Below are 21,684 nucleotides of genomic sequence, written 5' to 3'. Positions count from 1 at the left end.
AAATTTCAACTCCATCATCTAGCAATCAAATAGGTTGCAGGTGAAGCCAAGCTTCTCAAATAAGAGGTGAGAGGGTGACAGGCACTGTGATGCTACCAGATTTCTTCCGATTCCCATACCGCATACATCAGATGAATTTATCATTAATTTGTTCATCACATGGGTTATCGATTGCCCTGTAATAAGTGCCGTCGAAATTCAATTTACTATTCGCGACTTCAGGAAGTCACTGAAACAAGCGAATGCAATTTAGCAGGGACAAACATCGCCGGCCACTTCGCACATCCACCTGCGTCAAAATGAAGGTGGCAGGGCAGTCATCGGATTGGTCACGTGACAACGTCCTTCAAATTGGCATCGACGAGGTCCGCTTCATGCAGGTCGCTCCCAGACAGGTTGCACTTCTGGAAGTCCAGTCACAATTGGTGAGACGTTAGCCCGTACATCAACGTACAGGTGCAGACAAAAAGAAACGAAGCACAGTATTGCCTTTGAACATTTTTTAACATGTCACCTAATTGAAACTGGCAGCTGTGATACCAATGTGCAGGCTGTAAGTGGACATTAGCGTGCTTTCTCATGGACAAACAATGTACCTTTATTCCCAATAACGAAGGTGTGATTGCATTTTGAATAGAATAGCATGCTCAGCTGTAAATGTGTCAAGTGAAGACTTACCCAAAATGTCAATCATTACAAACGAGGATTATAATAAAGTATATTGCACGGGTTGCTGTCATAACCTCATTATAAGGGATGAAATCTCTGTCACAAATACTACAGCATTAAATTCACAGACAAAGTTTTCTGCAAATCATTCAATGTCAGCCAGACATCTGCCTGAATGAAAGAATTTTAGAGTGCCATGCTTACCTTTGCGTGTGCCACAGTGAGTATGCCAAGTACTGTTTCTCAATATTTCAACTGGAGTGAAATGGCATGAAGCAGGTGGTACCAGTAGTTTAGTTTGTTGGTTGTTGGGGAAAGGAAATGGCGCAGTATCTGTCTCATATCTCGGACGGAGTGAAAGAAGAAAGGAAGAAAGAGGTACCTTAGTGGAGGGCTCCGGAATAATTTCGACCCCCTCAGGATCTTTAACGTGCACTGACATCGCACAGCACACGGGCGCCTTTGCGTTTCACCTCCATTGAAACGCTGCCGCCGCGGACGGGTTCGAACCCGGGTACTCCGGATCAGTAGCGAAGCGCCCTAACCACTGAACCACTGCGGTGGGTAGTTTAGTTTGCTTTCTGCTTTGAGTGCAAAGTGCTCTGCTCCATGGAAATGCAAGAGACATTTTGCTTTGCCGAAATGAGTTTTGGAGTTCTGGCATGGTGGTTTCCTTGAGGGGCCTTCCAAAGAATGTCTCTCTTTTTTCTTATCGTCTTCATTACTTACCATAAGCTACCATAATTGTCACAAAGGACTAAACTGTATGTTAAATTCCACCTTTCAGAACTTTGTCTATAAACAGGCTTGACCGTCATCATTTTTGCTTCAAGCTGTCAATTGGTGTGACCTCACATTGCCACCTGCTAGCTGCCCCAGTGAGTCTAATTGGTACTGCAACTACCTGGGTGCTAGAAAAGTTTTCTTCAATGCAAAGGTGTTGAGAGACAGCCACACTTTTCTTTGCAGTTACTGCTCATCTTCAGACCATTACATTTGAGAGGTAAATCACACTATACTAGTAATTACTGCAAGAGGCTGAATTTTCATGAGGACAATGTTTGTGATTCTTGCAAACGTTATTCAGTCCACAATTTATCCTGTGAACAGTGCACACTACCGCACAAAAGAAGTTTACATAGTCAAGCAGCTGTGCTTCATTCAGTGCACATGAATTAGGATGAAATTTCAGCACAAAACAAAGCCATGAAAAATTCAGCTAATACAAATTTAGGGTAAGTCTTCACTTCACACATTTACAGCTAAAATACAGAAAACAAAAATAACATTAAAAGTAGCAATGCTAATGAAATTTGTGCGAATCTGTGAGAATCGGTCTACATGGTGACGAAAATGGCACTCACCTCAAGGTCGGCGCAAGTTAAGACGGCAAGCCGAAGTTCACAATTCTGCAGCGTGGCATTCCTTAACACTGCGTCCTTGAGGTTCACCTTGACCATGTGGCTTCCAGTGAGGTCGGCGCCCTTCAGATTTGCTCCTGTATCAGCAGCACAGCCAATATAACAGGCATAGACATATATCCACGCAGAGCGTGACATGAGAACAGCCACTGCACAGCACTCTAAAATGGGCACTAAGAAAAACTTCATCAGTTTCTGTTCTTAGCAAAAATCACTGGCTTTTTGTGGCTATGTGAACATTTGTCCAGCGGCAAGCGACACACTTATTACTGAAAATTTTGAATTTAAAAATTCTCACGGCACTCAATTCAAATTCTTGATGTCAATACTAAAAGGATTCTGAGATCGGAATTTGGAATTGAATGCCATAGTGACCTGGCCTCAGAGATTCAGGTTTGTGGTGTGGGCTAGTTGCTTAATTGCTATCAACAACAGAATAATCCAGCATGAAGGAACGAGGACACGAAAGAGAACACACAACACAGGTCAGCACCCATTCTGTTCTGTATGTTCTCTATCTTGTCGTCGTTCCTTCGTGCTGGAATCTGTTGATGCCTCTGAGATTGGCAACGAAAAAAAGCGGTCTTGAAATCATCAGTCTGACCAGCCGCTGTGGCTCAGTGGTTAGGGCGCTCGGCTATTGGTCTGGAATAACCGAGTTCGAACCCGACCATGGCGGCTGCGTTTCCATGGAGGCAAAACGCTAAGGCGCCCATGTGCTGTGCGATGTCAGTGCACGTTAAAAATTCCCAGGTGGTCGAAATTATTCAGGAGCCCTCCACTACTTAGTCCCTCCTTTATCCCTTCCCTTACTGCCTCCTTCAGGTGTCCCTGGATATGTGAAACAGATACTGCGCAATTTCCTTTCCCCGAAAACCAATTCACGAAATCATCAGTCTGCTTGTGCTTACAAACACTCAGCTTACATTCAAAAGTAGCCGCTTACTTATTAATGGATATGAAGGTAAGCAAGTTCTTTTTTTTGAAAGACTGAATGGTAGAGCCTCCACACAAGCACTTCCCAGTCCTGCTATCTTTTTCGCTTCAATAATTTCTCGCATATGCCATCTTTACACCCTCAGACTAGAAAAATACTAATTGAGGAGCGGTCTACGTCCTTTACACGTGTTGAAATGTATTACAAACTGTCTGTCTTGTGCATTCTTATTTTTTACACTGCAGTTATGCTCTCGAAAGCAGCAATGGCCAGTTTCGCCTACATACTGTTGTCTGCAAGAGAATGGAGTCTCATACACAACACCTCCTTTGCATACAGCAAACAAAATTTGATGCTTCCTTTTGCATTCATTACGCACGTGAAATTCACACTTGCATAGGCTGTCTAACCTCTCAAGGGCTGAAAAAACAACTGATGCTTCTATTCGTTTCACAATTCACTCCAAATTATGAGAGCAGTGTGTATGTGTGGAATCACTCCCAGTTTTTTCTGGAGACAAAAGACAAGGAGAGACGCGGCAAAAGAGAAGACTACGGACTAGATTCGAATTAGTAATTCACTCCTTTCAGGAGGAAAATGTACGTAGGTTGCAGCATCGATCGTTATCCTGTGCGTGCCCTCTTGGGAACATCACATTTTAAGGTGAAGCTACACCGGGCTTCTGGTGTACCACGATTGGTCCCTTTAAATGAAAATATTGAGGGTAAAAAAATTGCAAGAGGAGCACAAAGTTCTAAATAATTCCTTTCAGGGTGAAGATACACACAGTTTGCATACATTTGAGGATACAAAAAAAACGAAACAATGCGCTGTCTTGTCTCTCAATTATTTGTAAGCAGATTGACACACTTGTCACAAAGCCTGAGAAAACAATGACAATTGCTGGCTAAGCTGTGCTCGAACTTCCAAGCTGAAACTAGTAAAACAAAACCACTACTGTGCTCAAAAGCAACTGTCAGCAACGCTGGAAGCAAGCAACCTCAAAACATCATGATTCGCAAGTGATGGTGTGGTACACACAGTAAATTATCTCTTTCATGTACAGTGGAATTCGCGCTCGGTTCAGTCAAACCGTGTCCCATACATTAAGTGCATTAAAAAAGGCTCACCTTGATTCGAACTCCGCACTATTAGAAAAAAAATGTTTGATTCCCTACTAATTTGGATTATCTGGAGCTGACTGTACGACATGGTGAGGAGTCCTCAAGGAAGCAAGAATGAGGTGAACGAAATGGGATACCACTGAGGTCGGCGCTGTCCCCGTTGAGGTCTCCCATTGTGGTTGAGCGCAGGTAGGCATTCTCGAGGTTGGCGTGCATCATCTTCGCCCCAACCAGATGTGCGTCCTGTCAACGACACCAACAATGATGAAGAAAAGGCAGACGCCCAAAAATCCACATCTAGCGAGAACAGCTTATGCACAGCCTGCACGTGACAAGAATGACAAAGAAGAAGAGATGAATGAAGAGTGCTCGTCTTTTAACACCTCATCTTTTAACGCCACAATGAGCACAAGCACCGTACAAAAGCCACCGCTTATTCTTTCGTCTGAACCAGTCTTCATCTTCCACTTATACTGTATGAAGGCTGAGGCTAGGAAGCCTACACCACCTGTCGGCTTCTTGAGCATGGTTTCAGGTATGCCGCTTCTTTATTCAATGAGCAAACAGAAAGTCTACTGGTGAGCTTTATAGGGTTCCTAACCTCAACCCCGTTGCAGCAAAAGGGGAAGATGTAGATTTGTCCAGAGGAAAGAATAAGCGGCGACTTTTGTGTGCAATGTGTGTTCGACGCGGTGTCAAGAGATGAGCTGCTAGCATTTGTGTTGTCCTCTCCATCCATCCCGTCAGCTGCTTTTTCCTGCCAGTTATGCTCTCCTACCAACTGTCTCAAATTTGGACATTATCATGCACAGCGCACACCTCATTACTTGTGGGTCAAAATCAACGACTAGGTGAGACCAACGGTTCTCAACTGAGGGTCTCTGGACCCTGCCAGGTCCTGGAAGAAATTTCTCGAGTCCTTTAATTCCCACTCTTTAGTGGAGTGCAGCTGAAGCAATCCCATTAAAGACTCTACATGCTCCTGAAACCCGACTTTGATAGCGGCAAATCAGGGAACTGCAGGTTGTTGCGTAGACTCTGGGATTCTACAAAGTCAGCAAACCCAAAAATGCGACAAGTAGAATGTCTTTTGCAAGATCCCCCAAATTTCAGTAGGTTTTAATCAAGGGAGTAATTAATGATTAGCATACATCTGAGCCATACTGCTCCAAGCGAAAGCTATTATGTAGAGCGTTCTCGGAAACTTCACGGTTGAAGAAAAACCAGGATGAACACCCCAGACTAAACCAACTGCGTAGCATTCCATCTCTCAGGTGGAATGAAAAAGTCTGCACTATCAGACCCTGCTGCTGCATAAGTGGGATGCCTACAACCACTGCTGAATTTTGCAGTACAGCACTATATTCTTTAAACATTAGCAGCTCTTTCGTTACCTTTCAAGGCTCGTTTTTGGCAACACAAGGTACGTTCAGTACAAAGCCATACTAGGAGGTGCATACACCTGACTGACAGCTACAAACGTGTTAAGATGCGGGTTTGATCCAGGCAGCGGCAGTTGAATTTCGATGGAGGCGAAATTCTAGAGACCCGTGTACTGTGAGATGTCAGTGCATGTTAAAGAACACCACATGGTTGAAATTTCCGGAGCCCTTCACTACGGCATCCCTCATAGCCTGAGTCGCTTTGGGACATTAAACCTCCATAGACCCATAAACCCAAACATGGAAAGAAGCATGGGAAAAAATGCGGGAAATTGTAATTTGTTCTCACAGTTGGCTGTTGCAAGACTACATAGCATGTTATGTGGTATACTGCCATGTGCTGTTTGACATTTGTTATTCGCTTGCGCTTCTGCACAAGTGAAGTTTCGTGTGCTTTCTTTTCCACATGTTTGTCCTTCCCCAAGTCCTTTAGGATCTTTCATAATATTAGGTACAGTGGCTCAATAAGCACATATGAAACTCTAATGTCGTTCTAAGGCTGTGTTACACCTACCGTATAAGCGCGTGTAAGAGCCGCACTTTTTTTTTTTAATTTGGGTGTGAATTTTGAAGGTGCGGCCAATACAAAAATTAAAAAAAATTTATAGCCATACTTCTTATCATTTATCCAGTCCAAAGCAGAGGATGCGGCACTTACATGAGATTATACGGTCTTCTGATTTCTTTGTTTCAGGCAAATAACAGTTCTCAAACAGTGAGCTTTCTAGCACATCCTCCACAATTTTCTTGCAGACAGATTTACCCACCAACAAAATTATTTTTTTTCTCTGATTGTCTTGCGGCATGTGCATTTTTGAAGCATGAAAAGATTCAACGATCCTTCACGTGTTTATTTGAAAAATATTTGTATTTTGACATTGCAATTTCACCCGCTGGCACACTTTGTATGAAGTTTTGTATCACAATACGCATCTTTACCGTAGTGGCTATTCAAGGTCTTTCAGCCTCAACTGCTGGCTTGTTTGCAGTGGAACTGCATGTGCAGCTGGCATATTGCGGTAACTTTTGTCTCGTAGCAAGTTTGACAAAGGTTCTTGCCTGGCTCAGCCGTGCATGATGCAAGCGCAGAATTGTCTGCACCAAAATCAAGGGACCGAAAGACGCAGTTAAGTATCATTGTCAAACTTATGAGACAAAAGTCACCGCAATAAGCAAACCACATGTGCAATTTCACCCTAAACAAGCCAGCGGTTGAGGTTGGAGGGTTTTCAAAAGCAGCTAAGGCAAAGATCCATGTCATGGTATATGCGTGTAAAAAATTAACCGCTAATGTTTAGCATTGAAAAAAGTAACAAATTGTCTTTCTTAAGGCTGGATATAATTTTAAGCAGAAAAATATTTCACTTGAATTCAAATGTTGAGTGATGCCTGAAACAGTTAATGGTTCACGGCGAGGATACTAAATGTTTTACATAAAATCAGGTTTTTGCAAAATGTGGCGCCCGTCACATTTAAAAAGCAATCCAGATAGTAGTAGAATTCAACTGGTCCTGCATGGTTTTGAACTCTGTTTTTAGACACAATCACTAGTCTTTTTTGAGTGGGTACTGATATCCATTAGGAGAATTCGTATAATATGTGAGGTTTATTGTTCCGAAGCGGCAGGTGCCCTATAAAGGAAAACATAGTGAAGGGCTCCGGGTTAATTTCGAGGACTGGGTTACTTTAGCAAACTATGGGGCAGCGGAGGCACAGGTGGAGTGATGAGGTTAGACAAATCACTGGGAGAGTGTGGCTGCAGCTGCCACAAGGCAAGGGGCGTTTGTCATTGGGACAGGCCTCTGTCACGCAGTGGACTTGGCAATAGTTGGCCATGGCAACGATGGTTTCGACAATGCAGCATGCATTGCCTATAAGACACACGACATGGCATACCTCAAGATTGGCATGCGTCAGGTCGGCGCTCTCGAGGCAACAGTAGCTGAGGTCTGTCCCTTTGAGCCGGCACTGGCGCAGCTTGGCCCACCGGAAGTCAATGTGGCGAAGGTCAAGGCCCGAAAGGTCGGCACCAGACAGGTCCTCGCCCTGTGCCAAGGACAACAACATGCATACAGTTTGCAACACCACTGCAGTCATGATTAAATAAAAAAAAAAACTGCGCTCAACGAAAAAAATGCCACTGGCTTCAGAAGGAGAGTCCAATAAATGTGTTTGGTGATACACTGATCACATTAGTGTTGAGTCTCTTCTGGTCCGTAATGTTCCTGTGACTTTACGTGTGATGCATGCCTGTAGCTAGGAAATGTTTCCAGACAGTTGGGGTTTCTCAATTCGGACCCAGTATTTTTATATACATAAAGGGATCTTGTGACACAAATCAAGCATGTGGTTTTCATTCTCTGCATGCATAGTATGGAACATTGTGATGTCTGAATGCCCAAGGAGATCGATGAAAGTCATAATATTCACGATTTTAATCTGCTCCAGAAATGATCGTTTCAGGCCAATGGATTATGGAACCGGAAACAATGTCCAGCTGAACTAATCCTTGCTTCCAGCCGGAAAATTTCCATTTCCAGCCAGTACAAGCTGAAATCTCTTGCAGTTCCAGCTGGAAGTGAAAACAAACATCGTTTGCTGCCACTCCAGCTGGAAATGTGGAGTCTCCGTTCCATTGCACATGCATCTTTCCTGGCTATAAAACAGTGCCTTGAGGGAGGCACACAGCTAGGTAGCCAATATGGTGATGTCGCACTTGCCTGCAAACTCAGCTCCGACCGATCGGACGTTCTGCCGAGGATGGTGACCACGTCATTCCGGTTGAGTGGAAAGGCGTCTCCCGCATCAGCTTCATACTGCTGTGGAGGAGGCAACATTGGGGCCTGCTTCAGTGGGAAGCCGAGAACTAACTGCGCCCTGCTTTACGAGTATTCTGTAGCGGTGATCAAAGCTACTTTTGAAGAGTCAACCTAACCAACTTCGATGGCACCACAAAGTATAGTCTCAAAGCATGTGCTCGCCCCTGTGGCTGCAGTGTCTAGTGCAGAACTATGACCTTTCATTAATAATCGCAATAAAGGCTTTCATTTAATTAAGTGTTTATTATACTGGCTCATCCAACAGAGGGAACACATCTGAACGCATCAATGGCCCACAGCCTTATGTGGCATCTGTCTTTGTAATTTTCAGCCCTTTATTTTTGTTTCTAGTCGGAGATTTAGTGCTCTAGCCTTTGGAATTGCCATATATTTGAGGTTGGAAATCTCATCAGTGAAGAAAAGGCAAAAGTAACGGAACGATACACAGACAAGAGTAGAGATAAAGTTGGTGTACTGATCACGTCAAACCACTGAGCGCAAAAAATGGCATGGTACAGGTTTTCAATTGGGTAGCTTAAAACGAATTAAAAGTAACAATAGAAAGAGAGCATCAAACTCGAGTGCTTGCTCTCAACTAGTGGTTACTAGGTGGCCAAGCTTACACAGGGTGTTTCAATAAAGCCCGGCAGTAAATTTTAAAAATACACTTCCTTATGCATTATGATAGCTTTTGCAGCATGCTGAGCGGACACATTTGTTTCACCTGTTCATGTTTTCACCTGGCTGCCAAATATGTGACATTTGAAAGCAAGCACGTGTAAATGTCATTTTGTCTCCATCCTGTGCAACTGATGGCCTGAGCAAAGAGAAAAGTATGTGTGGTTCCTAGCTCAAACAACTTCACTTCCAAAGTACACCTGGCATTTGGACATATACGGTGTCAAGACGCAACATTTATGAAAGTGACGTACAGAATACAGTGACAGTGACACATTGGCCAAAAGATTTGCACATAAAGGCCAATACCATGCCTGTCTTTATACTAACTCGCTTTTCGATTTCGATGGAGGCGAAACGCAAGAGGCCCGTGTACTGTGCGATTTCAGTGCACGTTAAAGAACCCCAGGTGGTCCAAATTTCCGGAGCCCTTCACTACGGCGTCTCTCATAGCCTTAGTCGCTTTGGGACGTAAAACCCCCATAAAAAAAAATTAATAAATAAATAAAATGCATGCACCAATCCTCCATTCTGCATACGGCCCGTAATACTTGGCACACATCAATATACAGTGTAACATGAAGCAAGCCTAGGATGTGTGGAGCTTACGTCAGAGAGTCACTGAGCAAATTATTTAGTACAGCTGTTCATTGTCGAAAAAGCTGTATAAAAAAATTTGACACTTTGACCATTTCACTCCGCATATCTTTTCCAGTAAGTAGAAACAAAGAAAACACCTGGCAATTTAACTGGGACTCCATGAACTACATATAAAATAACTTGCAAATGATTTTCAAAATAATGGCTTGAGTACACCAGCTTATCAACTGGCGTATGCAGTACTCAGTTTGCATGACCACGCAAACCCAGAGCAGATGTATTATGATCGACGCTACATAAAGGCTGCTAGTCAGGTCTTTTACAACGATATTATGGGTGGCACGATGTAACAGTCCTCATCAGGAGTACGCAAATATGAACAACCACATTAAAGCGGCCAATTTTTTTTCTTCCCACAAAATAAAACGCATGAGAATAAATGTGCATAAAAAGCAGTGAACATGACTTAAGACTCGGCTCCAGCTTCAGGGTGAAAATGAATGGTGCATAAAATCATCTTTAGTGACCCTTCAACACAAAGTGTTTGGGAATCAGCACTACATATGTGCCTCTACTTCCTTATCACCTTCGATTTCTGTTGCAATTTTGGAAAGTTACTGCTACCAACAAGCTCAACTATACACCCTCGCAAAGTTACCATATGATATCATGGATAAACGTTGATAACTGCATGTGAAGAGTAGAAACCTTACCCGACTAATCCGTTCCAGTTCTGGAATGAGTGACTCAATCCCGAAGAATCTGGCTTCTTCTAGGACACCTACACATGAAACACAGCGAACCGTGAACAAAAAATGCTGCATGAAAGAAGCTACATCACACGCCAAAATAAAAGAGCGGTCAGACACACGCAACATCTGTTCATTGTTGTCAAGGTAGTGAGCTCGTCATCAGAACTTATTTTCTGCAAAATACAGCTGCACTGTATTCTAGTTCTTGTTCAGCACACCCTCCAAGCACAGCTGAATGAAGCCTCCCAAATTTGCATTAAAAATTAAAGCTTCATTGCTGGGTGAAATAATGGGCCAGTAGCTAACCAGTTAGCATTAGTTCACTACTACAGCGAGGCAGCTCTGCAACAATGCGTTTTGCCGTAATAATGGAGCACTACATCAGCCCCGCCCATAGGCTCCCCTTGTCAATGCTCTTTAAATTTGAGACATCAACTGCACTCATTCAATCTGCTGAAGCAATACCAGTACAATATTACAAAGCAACTCTCCACAAGTATGCAGATGCCTTCATCGAATTTTTATATTTTGGTGCTGTGCAATAAATAAACTCTAAAATTTTCAAAGCTTCCGAGCATACTGGAATCAATGCAGTTTCAGCAATTAAACTAAGCACACAATGGCATTTAAGTGTTCAGCTTTAAGGCCACAGGTTGTTAGATATGACCCCCACCATAAGCATGGCTAGAGTGGGACTTGCAGAGGCAGCATTCCTCCACACCTCACTCTAAGCAAGAAACTACACTGAGGAAAGGCTGAGCTAAGACACCAAAATTCAGAAGAAATAAGCGAACGCTTCACCTGTGGACTGCAAGAAGTTAAGTGCTGCATAGAAAATGATCACCATACTTAATTCTACCTCATTTTTCACAATACAACCTCAAGACTCGAGAAATGTTCACTTACCAGCTTTGCAAGCGAAGTTGCTTTCTGAAATCAACACACTTGTCCATGCAGCCCTACCACACCTTCTACATAATGTGTGTCCATAACAGCATGAAGTAAGTCATCAATTTCATGAGGAACCTAAATTGTGCGGCCTCAACAAGCCTCGGTGAGACCCAAGAGTCATTTCTATCCATTTAATTTTTTAAGTTAAAACTTTAGGTGGTCAATGCCTTACTCCTTGTTATTATATGGTTCACCATGATCTGACAGGTTTCTGCCTAACTCTCCGCTTAATTTTATTTCATTGCTTACCACCTTTACAGTGCTCTGCACTCAATTTGTTGCAACATTCCTGACATTTTTCCAGCCTGACCCAGCACCACAGCGTGAGCCTGGCAGCAACTATTCATCTTGAAATTAACAGCCCAGAAGGCAAAAATGAGGACAGGAGAAATGGCCACCTACGAGTGTTGGCTTTTGCAACTTCAAGATGCAAAACCGAAAAGCCCAAGCTGCTGTTCTAGCGATTACTCGCACATACCACGTGGTGAAACGCCCCTGTCCAGAACAAGTTGCCCATGGCGGAGGTAGTTAAGCAATGGCTCAAAGTGTGCCGGACATCTGTCGATCAGGTAGGCACCATGGGCATCTGTGGCGCTCAAACACTGCGTTTCATTGGAGTGGTCGAAGAGACCCGCCAGCATTGAGTTGGGCTCTTTCGAAACCAACGTGCGCCTGAAAATAAAAAAAGTACATAACTGCAGGTAACTTGAGCCAGCACCTCATAAAGGAAACTTCACAATGAACTGCCATAAATGCATGGCGGCATGCCACCAACTAGAGTCGCTGGATAAGGAAAACTTATCCAGTGACTCTACCGCCAACAGGTCTGGGGCGTCACCTTATGCCAACTTCCGCGTTACTTCCACACCATTAATTTGTTCAGATAAAATAGATCATCTACTACGTCAGTGCCTTCACACGAGTATTCAGTGATAGATACTACAACTGGCTCGAAATGCGGGTGCAAAGGAAAAATAGTTACCTAGTCGTTGCGAAATGCTTTCCTCCAACATTAAGCAGGACCCAGTCCATACTGCCAGGGGCCATGGGTATTGCAGACATCGGTGGATCTAGACGAACAGAAAGGAACCGGCGTGTATTCGATGACACCAAGTTGATCACAGCGGCAAACGTCTCATTTTATGCGGAAGCTCAAACGAGGCTCACCGGCGAAGTTTTCGCCGCAAGAGGCGAACAGAACGTCTTCATCCCTGAAAGAGATCGCAGTTCGATCAGAATTTGATTTAAAGGCGACAACGATGTATTTAATTAATTGCACGTGCCTATGCGAACTGTAGCTGCAGCAGACTTGCCTGATTAGGTTTATATTGTCGATTTCTCCCCCTTTGGAGGTAAACAGCCTTGTTGCTTGTATTGCAAATTTAGAACTGATATCCCTAAGCAACTCGTCGAAGGTTCGAGGAACGGGGAACACCTTTACGCGCAAGAAAACACACCCAAAAAGCTAACATGATCACAAAGCTCTGCTCAGCAGGCATAGTACGAATTTTGCCACCGTGCTAACTAATGACGTTACACGCGTCACTGACAGCGACTAGAAAAACCGCGACAGAAGGCTAGAAAGCGCGGCCGTAATACCTTGCCCTCGTGATGCGTTCCATTCCGGTACACAATCACTCGTACGGCGTTATTGGCGTTATCATTCGCGCTTTCGGTTCGTGGCCTCTTTGCGAACCACATGGTCGCAGCCTGAAATAGGGGGCTAGCAATTAGCGGTTAAAATCTCTGGACGCGGTACGACAAAGTGCGAATGCAAGGCGAACGCCGCGCTCGAGGCATTCGCACGTTTGAAGCCACGCGCCATGCTGCCGCAGCCCCGCACAGCGTTCTCTCACAGTTCGTTTAAGTAACAGATCTCAATCAAACTCAAGTCAGTAACAATTTTTGAAAATTTAATTTTGACAAAATTAATAATAAAAAGTAATTTTGCGGTTTATTTATCAAATTATTTTGTGACAACTTTTTGATTCTGCCACCGGGCGACGTCGCTGCAGTTCCAGCATCGTCTGCTCCGCCTATCATGCGTTCGGTAAAGGCTGTAACTGCGGCAGCGCCATAATTATCGTTACTGTGAGAGATATTTCCCGTCCTCACTTAGCTCTAGACCACAACCTGTAAGCAACGAGCATGGCTACTTGTGGCTGGCTGAAAAGTGTCGTGGTGGAGATCCGTATGGTCATGAGCAGTCATGACCTCTCCACAGGAACCAAACCATATGACGATATGCTACGGTGAACTGTAACGTTGATAGAAATTGGTGTCGGTAACCACAGTTCCTCAGTGCTGCTGCTCTAATCACACACAAAACGAGGACAATTCATCATTATGATCCGCGGCCCTAAATACATATAGTTTCGTCAGTAGCCACTGTTTTTCTTTTTATTTTTGTTACGCTGCGCTAAAATATTCTTATTTCACATTCAGGCACATAGTTAACCCTCTAAAACTCTTGGCAGTGCATTCAAGGGGCCTAAGCCACACTGCCGCCCCCGCCAACCACGTTATTTCTGAAAAGATTACCTTGAACACCCCAACAAAAACAAAAGGCTGGTCTCGTGCCTGCGCATATATGTTCTTTAATCTTTTTCTACCGCTCGCTGCGCTGCATTTGGCCTCGTTTCCAGTCTTTTGACAAGGCACTGCACAGCTCTGCAGCTATATCAATGTCATATTTATTGTTTTTGCAAAAAGAAAAAATGGAACAAAAATACAGAGGTGACTGCTTGCGGGCTTTGGTTATGTGGGGGCTTTTGCGAGGCGCTAATTTGGAAGTTTTATTTGCGAAAATCTCCACACTTTGTGAGAAAAGCATGTTTAAAAATTATGTAAGCCACCTTTTAGAGCGTTTTAGTGGACAATTTTGTATGGCATTTCAAAATGGATCAACATTTCGCGATCACTTCATAAAAAAAAAATGGCTGGCGGTTTAGCATTGCTATTCTAGCTCACTTTAGCATTGCTAAGCACGAACTGTTGCTCGAAAGCACGGTGGACCACCCAAATTTCTGAGATGGGCCAAACTCATTCCGAGGGCATTCCAGGTCAGTACCGAACGCCGTGGGTTAACTCAATTTTCAAATTTTCGGGCGTGGACCACCCAAATTTAGAGGGTGAGCAAACCCCTTTTTGGAGGTGGGAATTTACATTTTGAGACTGGGGCAAGCCTGTCTTCCGCCCAGATTCACCGGCAGTCAAATTCGGCCAAGGTCATTTCCAAGGGCAAATTTCGGGTGGTCCATGCCATGTACTCGACAGTGCGTGTTACCATGAGTCATCTATGAAAAGCCGCATTGCTGCGCTCCACTTCTAGCTTTGTACGCGCGATTCCACCTTGTGTAAATAGTGCTCCGTATCTATTATAGTATCTATATATGTTACTGTTTTTTATTACAATAACATTTCTATATTCTAATAACTCTCATGACGAATGCCTGTAACAATTTGCACTTTTATTTTTTGGACCCACCTGGCACCTGGCTATGGGCTCAAGCACTGGTTTGTAAATGTTTTGTATTCATGCCGAAAATAAAACATTCAACTGAATATCTGGGCATAGGACACGTTGGGTACGTTCCATACTACCTCTCGGCCAAGGTCATTTCAAGGTAAAATCTCGGGTGGTCTATGCCATATTCAGGCATGGGCCATGTCAGGGCACCTGACTACGGGCTCAAGCACCTGTCTATGGGCGCAAGCACTGGTTTGTAAATGTTTTGTATTCATGCCGAAAATAAAACATTGAATTGAACCACACTGCTCAAAGCATTTATTTTGTTAGATCGACAGCCATCGGGGCAAACTCGCAAGCTGCGCGAGCTGAGGCAGCTTAGCGCGCAGTTTCGGGTTCCCGCGATAAAAAAACTGCAACACGCTGACTGGGCGCGCGAGGCCGTATGGCGAGCAAAATGCGTAGAAACGTCCCCGTAACGAGCGCACTGTCTGCGCGGCAGTCGCACAGAGGCGAAAAAGCAGTCAGAGAGATCTCCGCACCATCTATCGTCAGCCGCCGAACGTATACACCGCCAGTTTTATATCGCATGTAGCGGCCTCGCTTCGTCAGGCCGCTACACCCCTGACACGCCCACATTCACAGGACCAAGCGTCACGCTATCGGAGCCTTTATTTGCTTGAGAAGTTTCCACTGCCAATTCTTAACCGTAACAAGTCACCGTCAACTCGAAGTTATGCCCTTCTTGCTCGAGTGATGGTTCAGCTGAAATAACTTCCATAATAAATTGGTTTTGTCCCGCATCTCGACGCACACCTGAACCGCGCCGTAAGGGAACGGACAAAGGAGGGACTGAGAGAAGAGAGGAAGAGGTGCCGTAATGGAGGATAATAACAGTAATTGGTTTTTGCGGAAAGGAAATGGCGCAGTATCTGTCTCATATATCGGCGGACACCTGAACCGCGCCGTAAGGGAAGGGATAAAGGAGAAACTGAGAGAAGAGAGGAAGAACGAGGTGCCGTAGTGGAGGATAATAATGATAATTGGTTTTTGGGGAAAGGAAATGGTGCAGTATCTGTATAATATATCGGCGGACACCTGAACCGCGCCGTAAGGGAAGGGATAAAGGAGAAACTGAGAGAAGAGAGGAAGAAAGAGGTGCCGTAGTGGAGGATAATAATGATAATTGGTTTTTGGGGAAAGGAAATGGTGCAGTATCTGTATAATATATCGGCGGACACCTGAACCGCGCCGTAAGGGAAGGAATAAAGGAGAAACTGAGAGAAGAGAGGAGGAAAGAGGTGCCGTAGTGGAGGATAGTAATAATAATTGGTTTTTGGGGAAAGGAAATGGTGCAGTATCTGTATCATATATCGGCGGACACCTGAACCACGCCGTAAGGGAAGGGATAAAGGGGGACTGAGAGAACAGAGGGACAAGAACTGCGGATTGGGCTAGTTGGTGATACATAGTGGTGGTTCAACAGCGCAAAAACACACACAGACCAAGTAGAAGACGAGACACACAAACCAGCGCTGAACTTACAACTGATTTGTTATTAGGTAGAAGCACGTCATATATACATTCACGAAAAACAGCGCACATGCGCAATGTCAACAAGACACATAGTGCTAGTACATGGCAAAAACAGCTTTAAAAGCACGTGTGCATCCGCAGGACCGCTACCCACTATGTTGCATATTGATTTCTCGAGGCGATAATGTAACAGATGGCGTACTCACGCGTCCTTCACTTTTTCTGATAATATGAAATGCCTCAGCTACTTCTCGAGTGCGCTGGTCAGAATCAGTGAACAGGACCTCAGAATCATCAAAAAACGGCGTGCATTTGCACCTGAAACAATGTTTAGCTAGGTTGGTTTGTTTCTTTGTTAGAGAATTAGCGTGCTCCATGAGCCGTATGTTAACGCAGCGGCCAGTCTGGCCTATGTATGTAAGGCCACAGGACAGGGGAATTTGATACACTACGCCAGTCTTGCAGGTAACATATCTATTTCCATGATTTATGCTGCAAGCATTTCTTCTGCGCCCTTCATGCCTTCTTTGAACCGCCGCCCCCACTCTTTCTAGCTTGTTAGGTGCTGAGAACAGAACCTTTACCCCATGCTTGCTCCCCACCCTTTTAATCGGGTGCGACAGCTTGTGGACATATGGCATAACCACTACCCTTCTTCTCCCTTCTTCCAAACCCTTTTCCAGCCCCGAGGTACTTGCAGACGATTTCAGGGAACGGCGAACTTTGTCTGCACTCGAAACGAGAACTGAGTCCGGGAAACCAGCTTCCCTACATCTGTCTGCCTGGGCTAAGAGACTGGGCATCATTTTATGATAAGATTTCTTTACTGCCATACGTAAGCATCCCGTAACGATAACACTTTTTACAAGCTTTGAATGAAAGGACCTGTGATTCAAAATAGGCTTTTCACTCCTAGGTGATTACTGCCAACAGACATGGTTGGGCTCGAAAGACAACTTTAAATCAAGAAATTGCAAGACTGTTTCCTGGGGGACTTCATGTGTGAACCTCAGCCCCGATCCATTCCGTGCAAAAACAACAAGAACATTTGACACAAATTCTGGATTCACGGACCTAGCCAGCACCAGGTAATAGTCCACATAACGAAAAATGCGTATACAACAAACCCGCCGCGGTGGCTCAGTGGTTAGGGCGCTCGACTATACTGATCCGGAGTTCCCGGGTTCGAACCCGACCGCGGCGGCTGCGTTTTTATGGAGGAAAAACGCTAAGGCGCCCGTGTGCTGTGCGATGTCAGTGCACGTTAAAGATCCCCAGGTGGTCGAAATTATTCCGGAGCCCTCCACTACGGCGCCTATTACTTCCTTTCTTCTTTCACTCCCTCTCTTATCCCTTCCCTCACGGCGTGGTTCAGGTGTCCTACGATACATGAGACAGATACTGCGCCATTTCCTTTCCCCCCAAAACCAATTATTATGAATATTATTATTATTATTATTATTATTATTATTATCATTATTATTATTATTATTATTATTACAACAACCGGCTAGATCAGTCTCAACTTTCATATCAACCCGGCTTAGATAAATGTTACTGAGAATGGGGGCTACCCTCACACCTATGCACACACCCGATTTTTGCATATAAAGTCGGCGATCCCACTGCCACAGGAGAACAGAGGGACTGAGAGAAGAAAGGAAGAAAGAGGTGTCGTAGTGGAGAATAATAATAATTGGTTTTTGGGTAAATGAAATGGCGCAGTATCTGTCTCATATATCGGCGGACACCTAGGTAGGTGAAAACTATTGATGAGCCTTATGGATGATTTACTGCCTAGGGTTGGTCTGGCTCTTGATCCCGGGTGGTGGCCAACATTCCATGACGTGCGGCGACCTCTCCAGCCCACTCTACCAGCCGCCTTTGTGAGGCCGGTTCGGAGCTGGAGACCGCGATCACCCAACCCTCTTTGTCCGTGAGGTCCAGCGAGCGGACACCTGAACCGCGCCGTAAGGGAAGGGATAAAGAAGGAAGCGAAAGAAGAAAGGAAGAAATAGGTGCCGTAGTGGAGGGCTCCAGAATAATTTCGACCACTTGGGGATCTTTAACGTGCACTGACATCGCACAGCACACGGGCGCCTTTGCGTTTCGCCTCCATCGAAACGCGGTCGCCGCGGTCGGGTTCGGAACTCCCATCGCTACCGTTATCATGCATGCATGCGGACTTATGTAGTGTTCCTGTACAGGCTCCCTGTGATCAGAACTATACGCGATCGGAGGCTCTCTGGCGCCTTCTGGATTGCGGCCGCGGTCACTTGTTCTTTATTTCCAATCCGAAACTTTGCTGTTAAGTATAGCGTTTGCTTCTTTCACAGTTCTGTGCCTGAAGGAGTAAGCATGTGTGTTGTGAGCAACAAACACGCGTGTATTTGTCACAACGAGGTAAAGCTGACATGAAGGAGACTTGGAAGACAGGCTCGTTCCCCTTGCTTAAGCAAGGCTGGTGGATATGTGCGTTGCAGCCCTGTTGCTTACTCTTGTATTTTAAAGCTAAAGCTTTACTGGCCGCGAACTTGCGATTTCGCCGTGGCCGTGCTCCGAGGAGGCACATGACGTCACAACGCGCGCCTCGATCGCCGCGGAGCCGATCCGGTCTGGCCGGGCCGGCGGCGGCGGCTGGTGCACTCGGTGCGAAATGCGACGAGCTCCAAGTCTCCACCAGTGCGGTCAGAGTGCGCCGAAGCCGCCGAACGCGCCGGCGGTCAAGCGCAGTTGGAGTATAGAGGGTCTCGCTTTGGCCGACGTGACGTCGCCGTGCAGCGCGTGAGCGTTACGCTGGAGTATAAACGCGCTTTAACAGAACCTGCGCTTAACCGCTAACCAACGTACTCCGTGGCGGCATCTATGGGAGCCACAGACACCCCCCCCCCCCCCCCCCGCACATTCACTGAATAAAAAAACCAGAAACCTGTGCCGAGGCTCGGAATAGAACCAGGGCCTTTTTTTCTTTATTGCCTGCCATGGCTTTGGCGCATAACATTTAAACAAAAAAAAACACTCAACAAGAAAACACAAAACGCTATGTACATACGACACTGTCGTGGTCAGCCAGCATGTCTGGCTTCGTCATATTAAAATTCACGTAGCATACAGAGCGGCTCAAGGCCTTTGGCGTTTGAGGAGGAGACGCTACCACTCCGCCACGACGGCTCAATCTTCAGCCGTGAATAAAGGCGCATCTAGTGAATTCACTTTTGTGATGCAGAAGTCTGCGCGCGTTCGCTACGTATATCCTGGCCTAACATAGCTAGGCCATCAGCATGTTTTTTAGTTTACTTGGGTTTTTGCGCAACCCAGCTTTTAGAAATTAATAAACTTGTAATTACTTTTTTAAATTGTCCGCTCACTTATAACCTCATGCTGTTACTTTTTTCATGGGAAGAGCATTTCATATAGCAACTACTACTCTAGACGAAATGAAAAAAAAATGTTTTTTAGGGAAAGGAAATGGCGCAGTATCTGTCTCACATATCGGTGGACACCCGAAACGCTCCGTAAGAGAAGAGATAAAGGAGGGACTGAAAGAGAAAGAGGTGCCGTAGTGGAGTGCTCCGGAAAAAATTCGACCACCTGGGAATTTTTGACGTGCACTGACATCGCACAGAACACGGGCGCCTTTAGAGTTTCGCCTCCATCGAAACGCGACCGCCGCGCTTGGGTTCGAACCCGGGAGCCCCGGCTCAGTAGCCGAGCGCCTTAACCACTGAGCCTGCGTGACGGATATATTTTGTAGCGGGAGCTACACTACGCTGCCAGTCGAACATTTCGCAGTACAGGCGAGACGCCAGTTGTGCGCATGCGCCGTTACCATGGCAACCGGGAAGGAGTGGGTGCGCCGCGCGCTTTGTCGTTTCCCTCCCTCCTTTATCCTTTCCTTTACGGCGCGGGTGAGGTGTCCACCGAGATATGTGAGCATGGTACACGCGGAAGGCCAGTTGTGCGCATGCGCCGTTACCATGGTAACCGAGGAGGAGTGGGTGCGCCACGCGCTTCGTCGTTTCCCTCCCTCCTTTATCCTTAATTTTACGGAGCAGTTCGGGTGTTTACCGAGATGGTTACTGTGCTTTGCGCGCTCGCGGCGCCATCTGGCATGACGTCACACCATGCGGCTCGCCGCCGCCGTTTGGTATGACGTCACACCGCGTCATCACCCGAACCGCGCGTCGTCGCATGCGCAGCATTGCGCATAAAAAGCGGAGATGTAATCGGCGACTGTATCGCAACGCTTGATATGGATGCACGGAAGGAGAGTCCAGCCGCTGCTAAACGGCGGTATAGACAAGATAACATTAACTCTTCCGATCGTGAGGTTGTCGCCTGGCAGTTGGCTACTCAACAAAGAAAAAATAAGCGTCAGAAGGCGTAGAGAGCAGCGGAGACGCCCGAACAGAGAGAGAAACGCCTTGCCAAACGGAGACGCCAGACTGCCGAGCGTAATAGACGCCGCATAGCCGCCGAGATGGAGCCTATGGAAGGCGTGAGTCAACGGGAACCAACCGAAGAGGATATCGAAGGCCCGTCGTGTGACTGATCACACCGTTCAAGTTTCCGAAAGTGCATCTGCGACCCGGATATTTCAAGCGGACGTGTCCCTCATTTCCAAACATACAGTGCCAACAAGCTCAGCCAGGGAAACGTACCTCCCGCTACGTATATCCTGGCATAGCGGAGCTAAGCCACTGCCAATTTTTTTAGTTTGTCATGTGTCGTTAATGGATTTCGTTTAGTTATTCGTTTTGCATAACCACAGTACGGGTTGCATACTGCTATGCTGTCTACAGTACACATTTCTGTGCACGCCGTTTTAATTTTTTTTTTGCGATACTGAGCTAGTCTGGTTTCATTTTTGTTTCAAAGACCATTCAAAGAAAATAAGGAACAACAACGTTTGCGTATCTTTTTCTGATTTTTCTTCACTGAACAAGTATTCCATATATTCGCAGGCATTTTTTCTTCGTATATGCGAATTCCATTCGTATTCAATATTTTCGACATTCGCACACCCCTATTACAGCCGCCGCGGTGGCTGGCTGAGTGGTTATGGCGCTCGGCTGCTGGCCCGAAAGACGCGGGTTCGATCCCGGCCGCAGTGGTCGAATTTCGATGGAGGCGAAATTCTAGAGGCCCGTGTGCTGTGCGATGTCAGTGCACATTAAAGAACCCGAGGTGGTCGAAATTTCCGGAGCCCTTCACTACGGCGTCCCTCATAGCCTGAGTCGCTTTGGGACGTTAAACCCCCCATGAGCCAAACCAAACCAAACACCC

At 45.6% G+C, this 21,684-nt stretch overlaps 1 protein-coding gene across 2 annotated transcripts; it reads right to left on the bottom strand.

Annotated features, from left to right (window-relative positions):
• LOC144101194 (BTB/POZ domain-containing protein KCTD9-like) lies at positions 1 to 13,219 on the bottom strand. 2 transcript variants are annotated; one of them, XM_077634267.1, is made up of 11 exons: positions 12,993 to 13,219; positions 12,707 to 12,828; positions 12,561 to 12,604; positions 12,376 to 12,463; positions 11,872 to 12,065; positions 10,404 to 10,471; positions 8,314 to 8,412; positions 7,490 to 7,639; positions 4,289 to 4,394; positions 2,034 to 2,167; positions 1 to 404 (listed from the first exon to the last, which is right to left on the bottom strand). In XM_077634267.1, exons 1-11 carry the CDS (start codon positions 13,092 to 13,094, stop codon positions 330 to 332), a joined length of 1,182 nt encoding a protein of 393 aa, XP_077490393.1. In that variant the 5' UTR covers positions 13,095 to 13,219; the 3' UTR covers positions 1 to 329. The 2 variants fall into 2 exon arrangements, with proteins under 2 accessions (XP_077490393.1, XP_077490394.1); XM_077634268.1 differs by lacking the exon at positions 12,707 to 12,828 and having other exon boundaries at positions 12,993 to 13,199.
• Positions 13,220 to 21,684: the final 8,465 nt, after the last annotated feature.

The sequence above is a fragment of the Amblyomma americanum genome, chromosome 8 (assembly GCF_052857255.1).
Source record: "Amblyomma americanum isolate KBUSLIRL-KWMA chromosome 8, ASM5285725v1, whole genome shotgun sequence".
NCBI classification, from domain to species: Eukaryota; Metazoa; Arthropoda; class Arachnida; order Ixodida; family Ixodidae; genus Amblyomma; species Amblyomma americanum.
Note: the sequence above shows the minus strand (reverse complement) of the source record. Positions and strands in the feature narration are given on the sequence as shown.

Excerpts from the sequence above, each read along its gene's own strand:
- LOC144101194 (XM_077634267.1), bottom strand. The coding sequence starts at position 13,094 with ATGTGGTTCGCAAAGAGGCCACGAACCGAAAGCGCGAATGATAACGCC. Across the intron at positions 12,829-12,992 it reads GAACGCATCACGAGGGCAAG|GTGTTCCCCGTTCCTCGAAC; the intron begins GTATTACGGCCG and ends TTGCGCGTAAAG. Across the intron at positions 4,395-7,489 it reads TGACGCATGCCAATCTTGAG|GACGCACATCTGGTTGGGGC; the intron begins GTATGCCATGTC and ends TGTCGTTGACAG.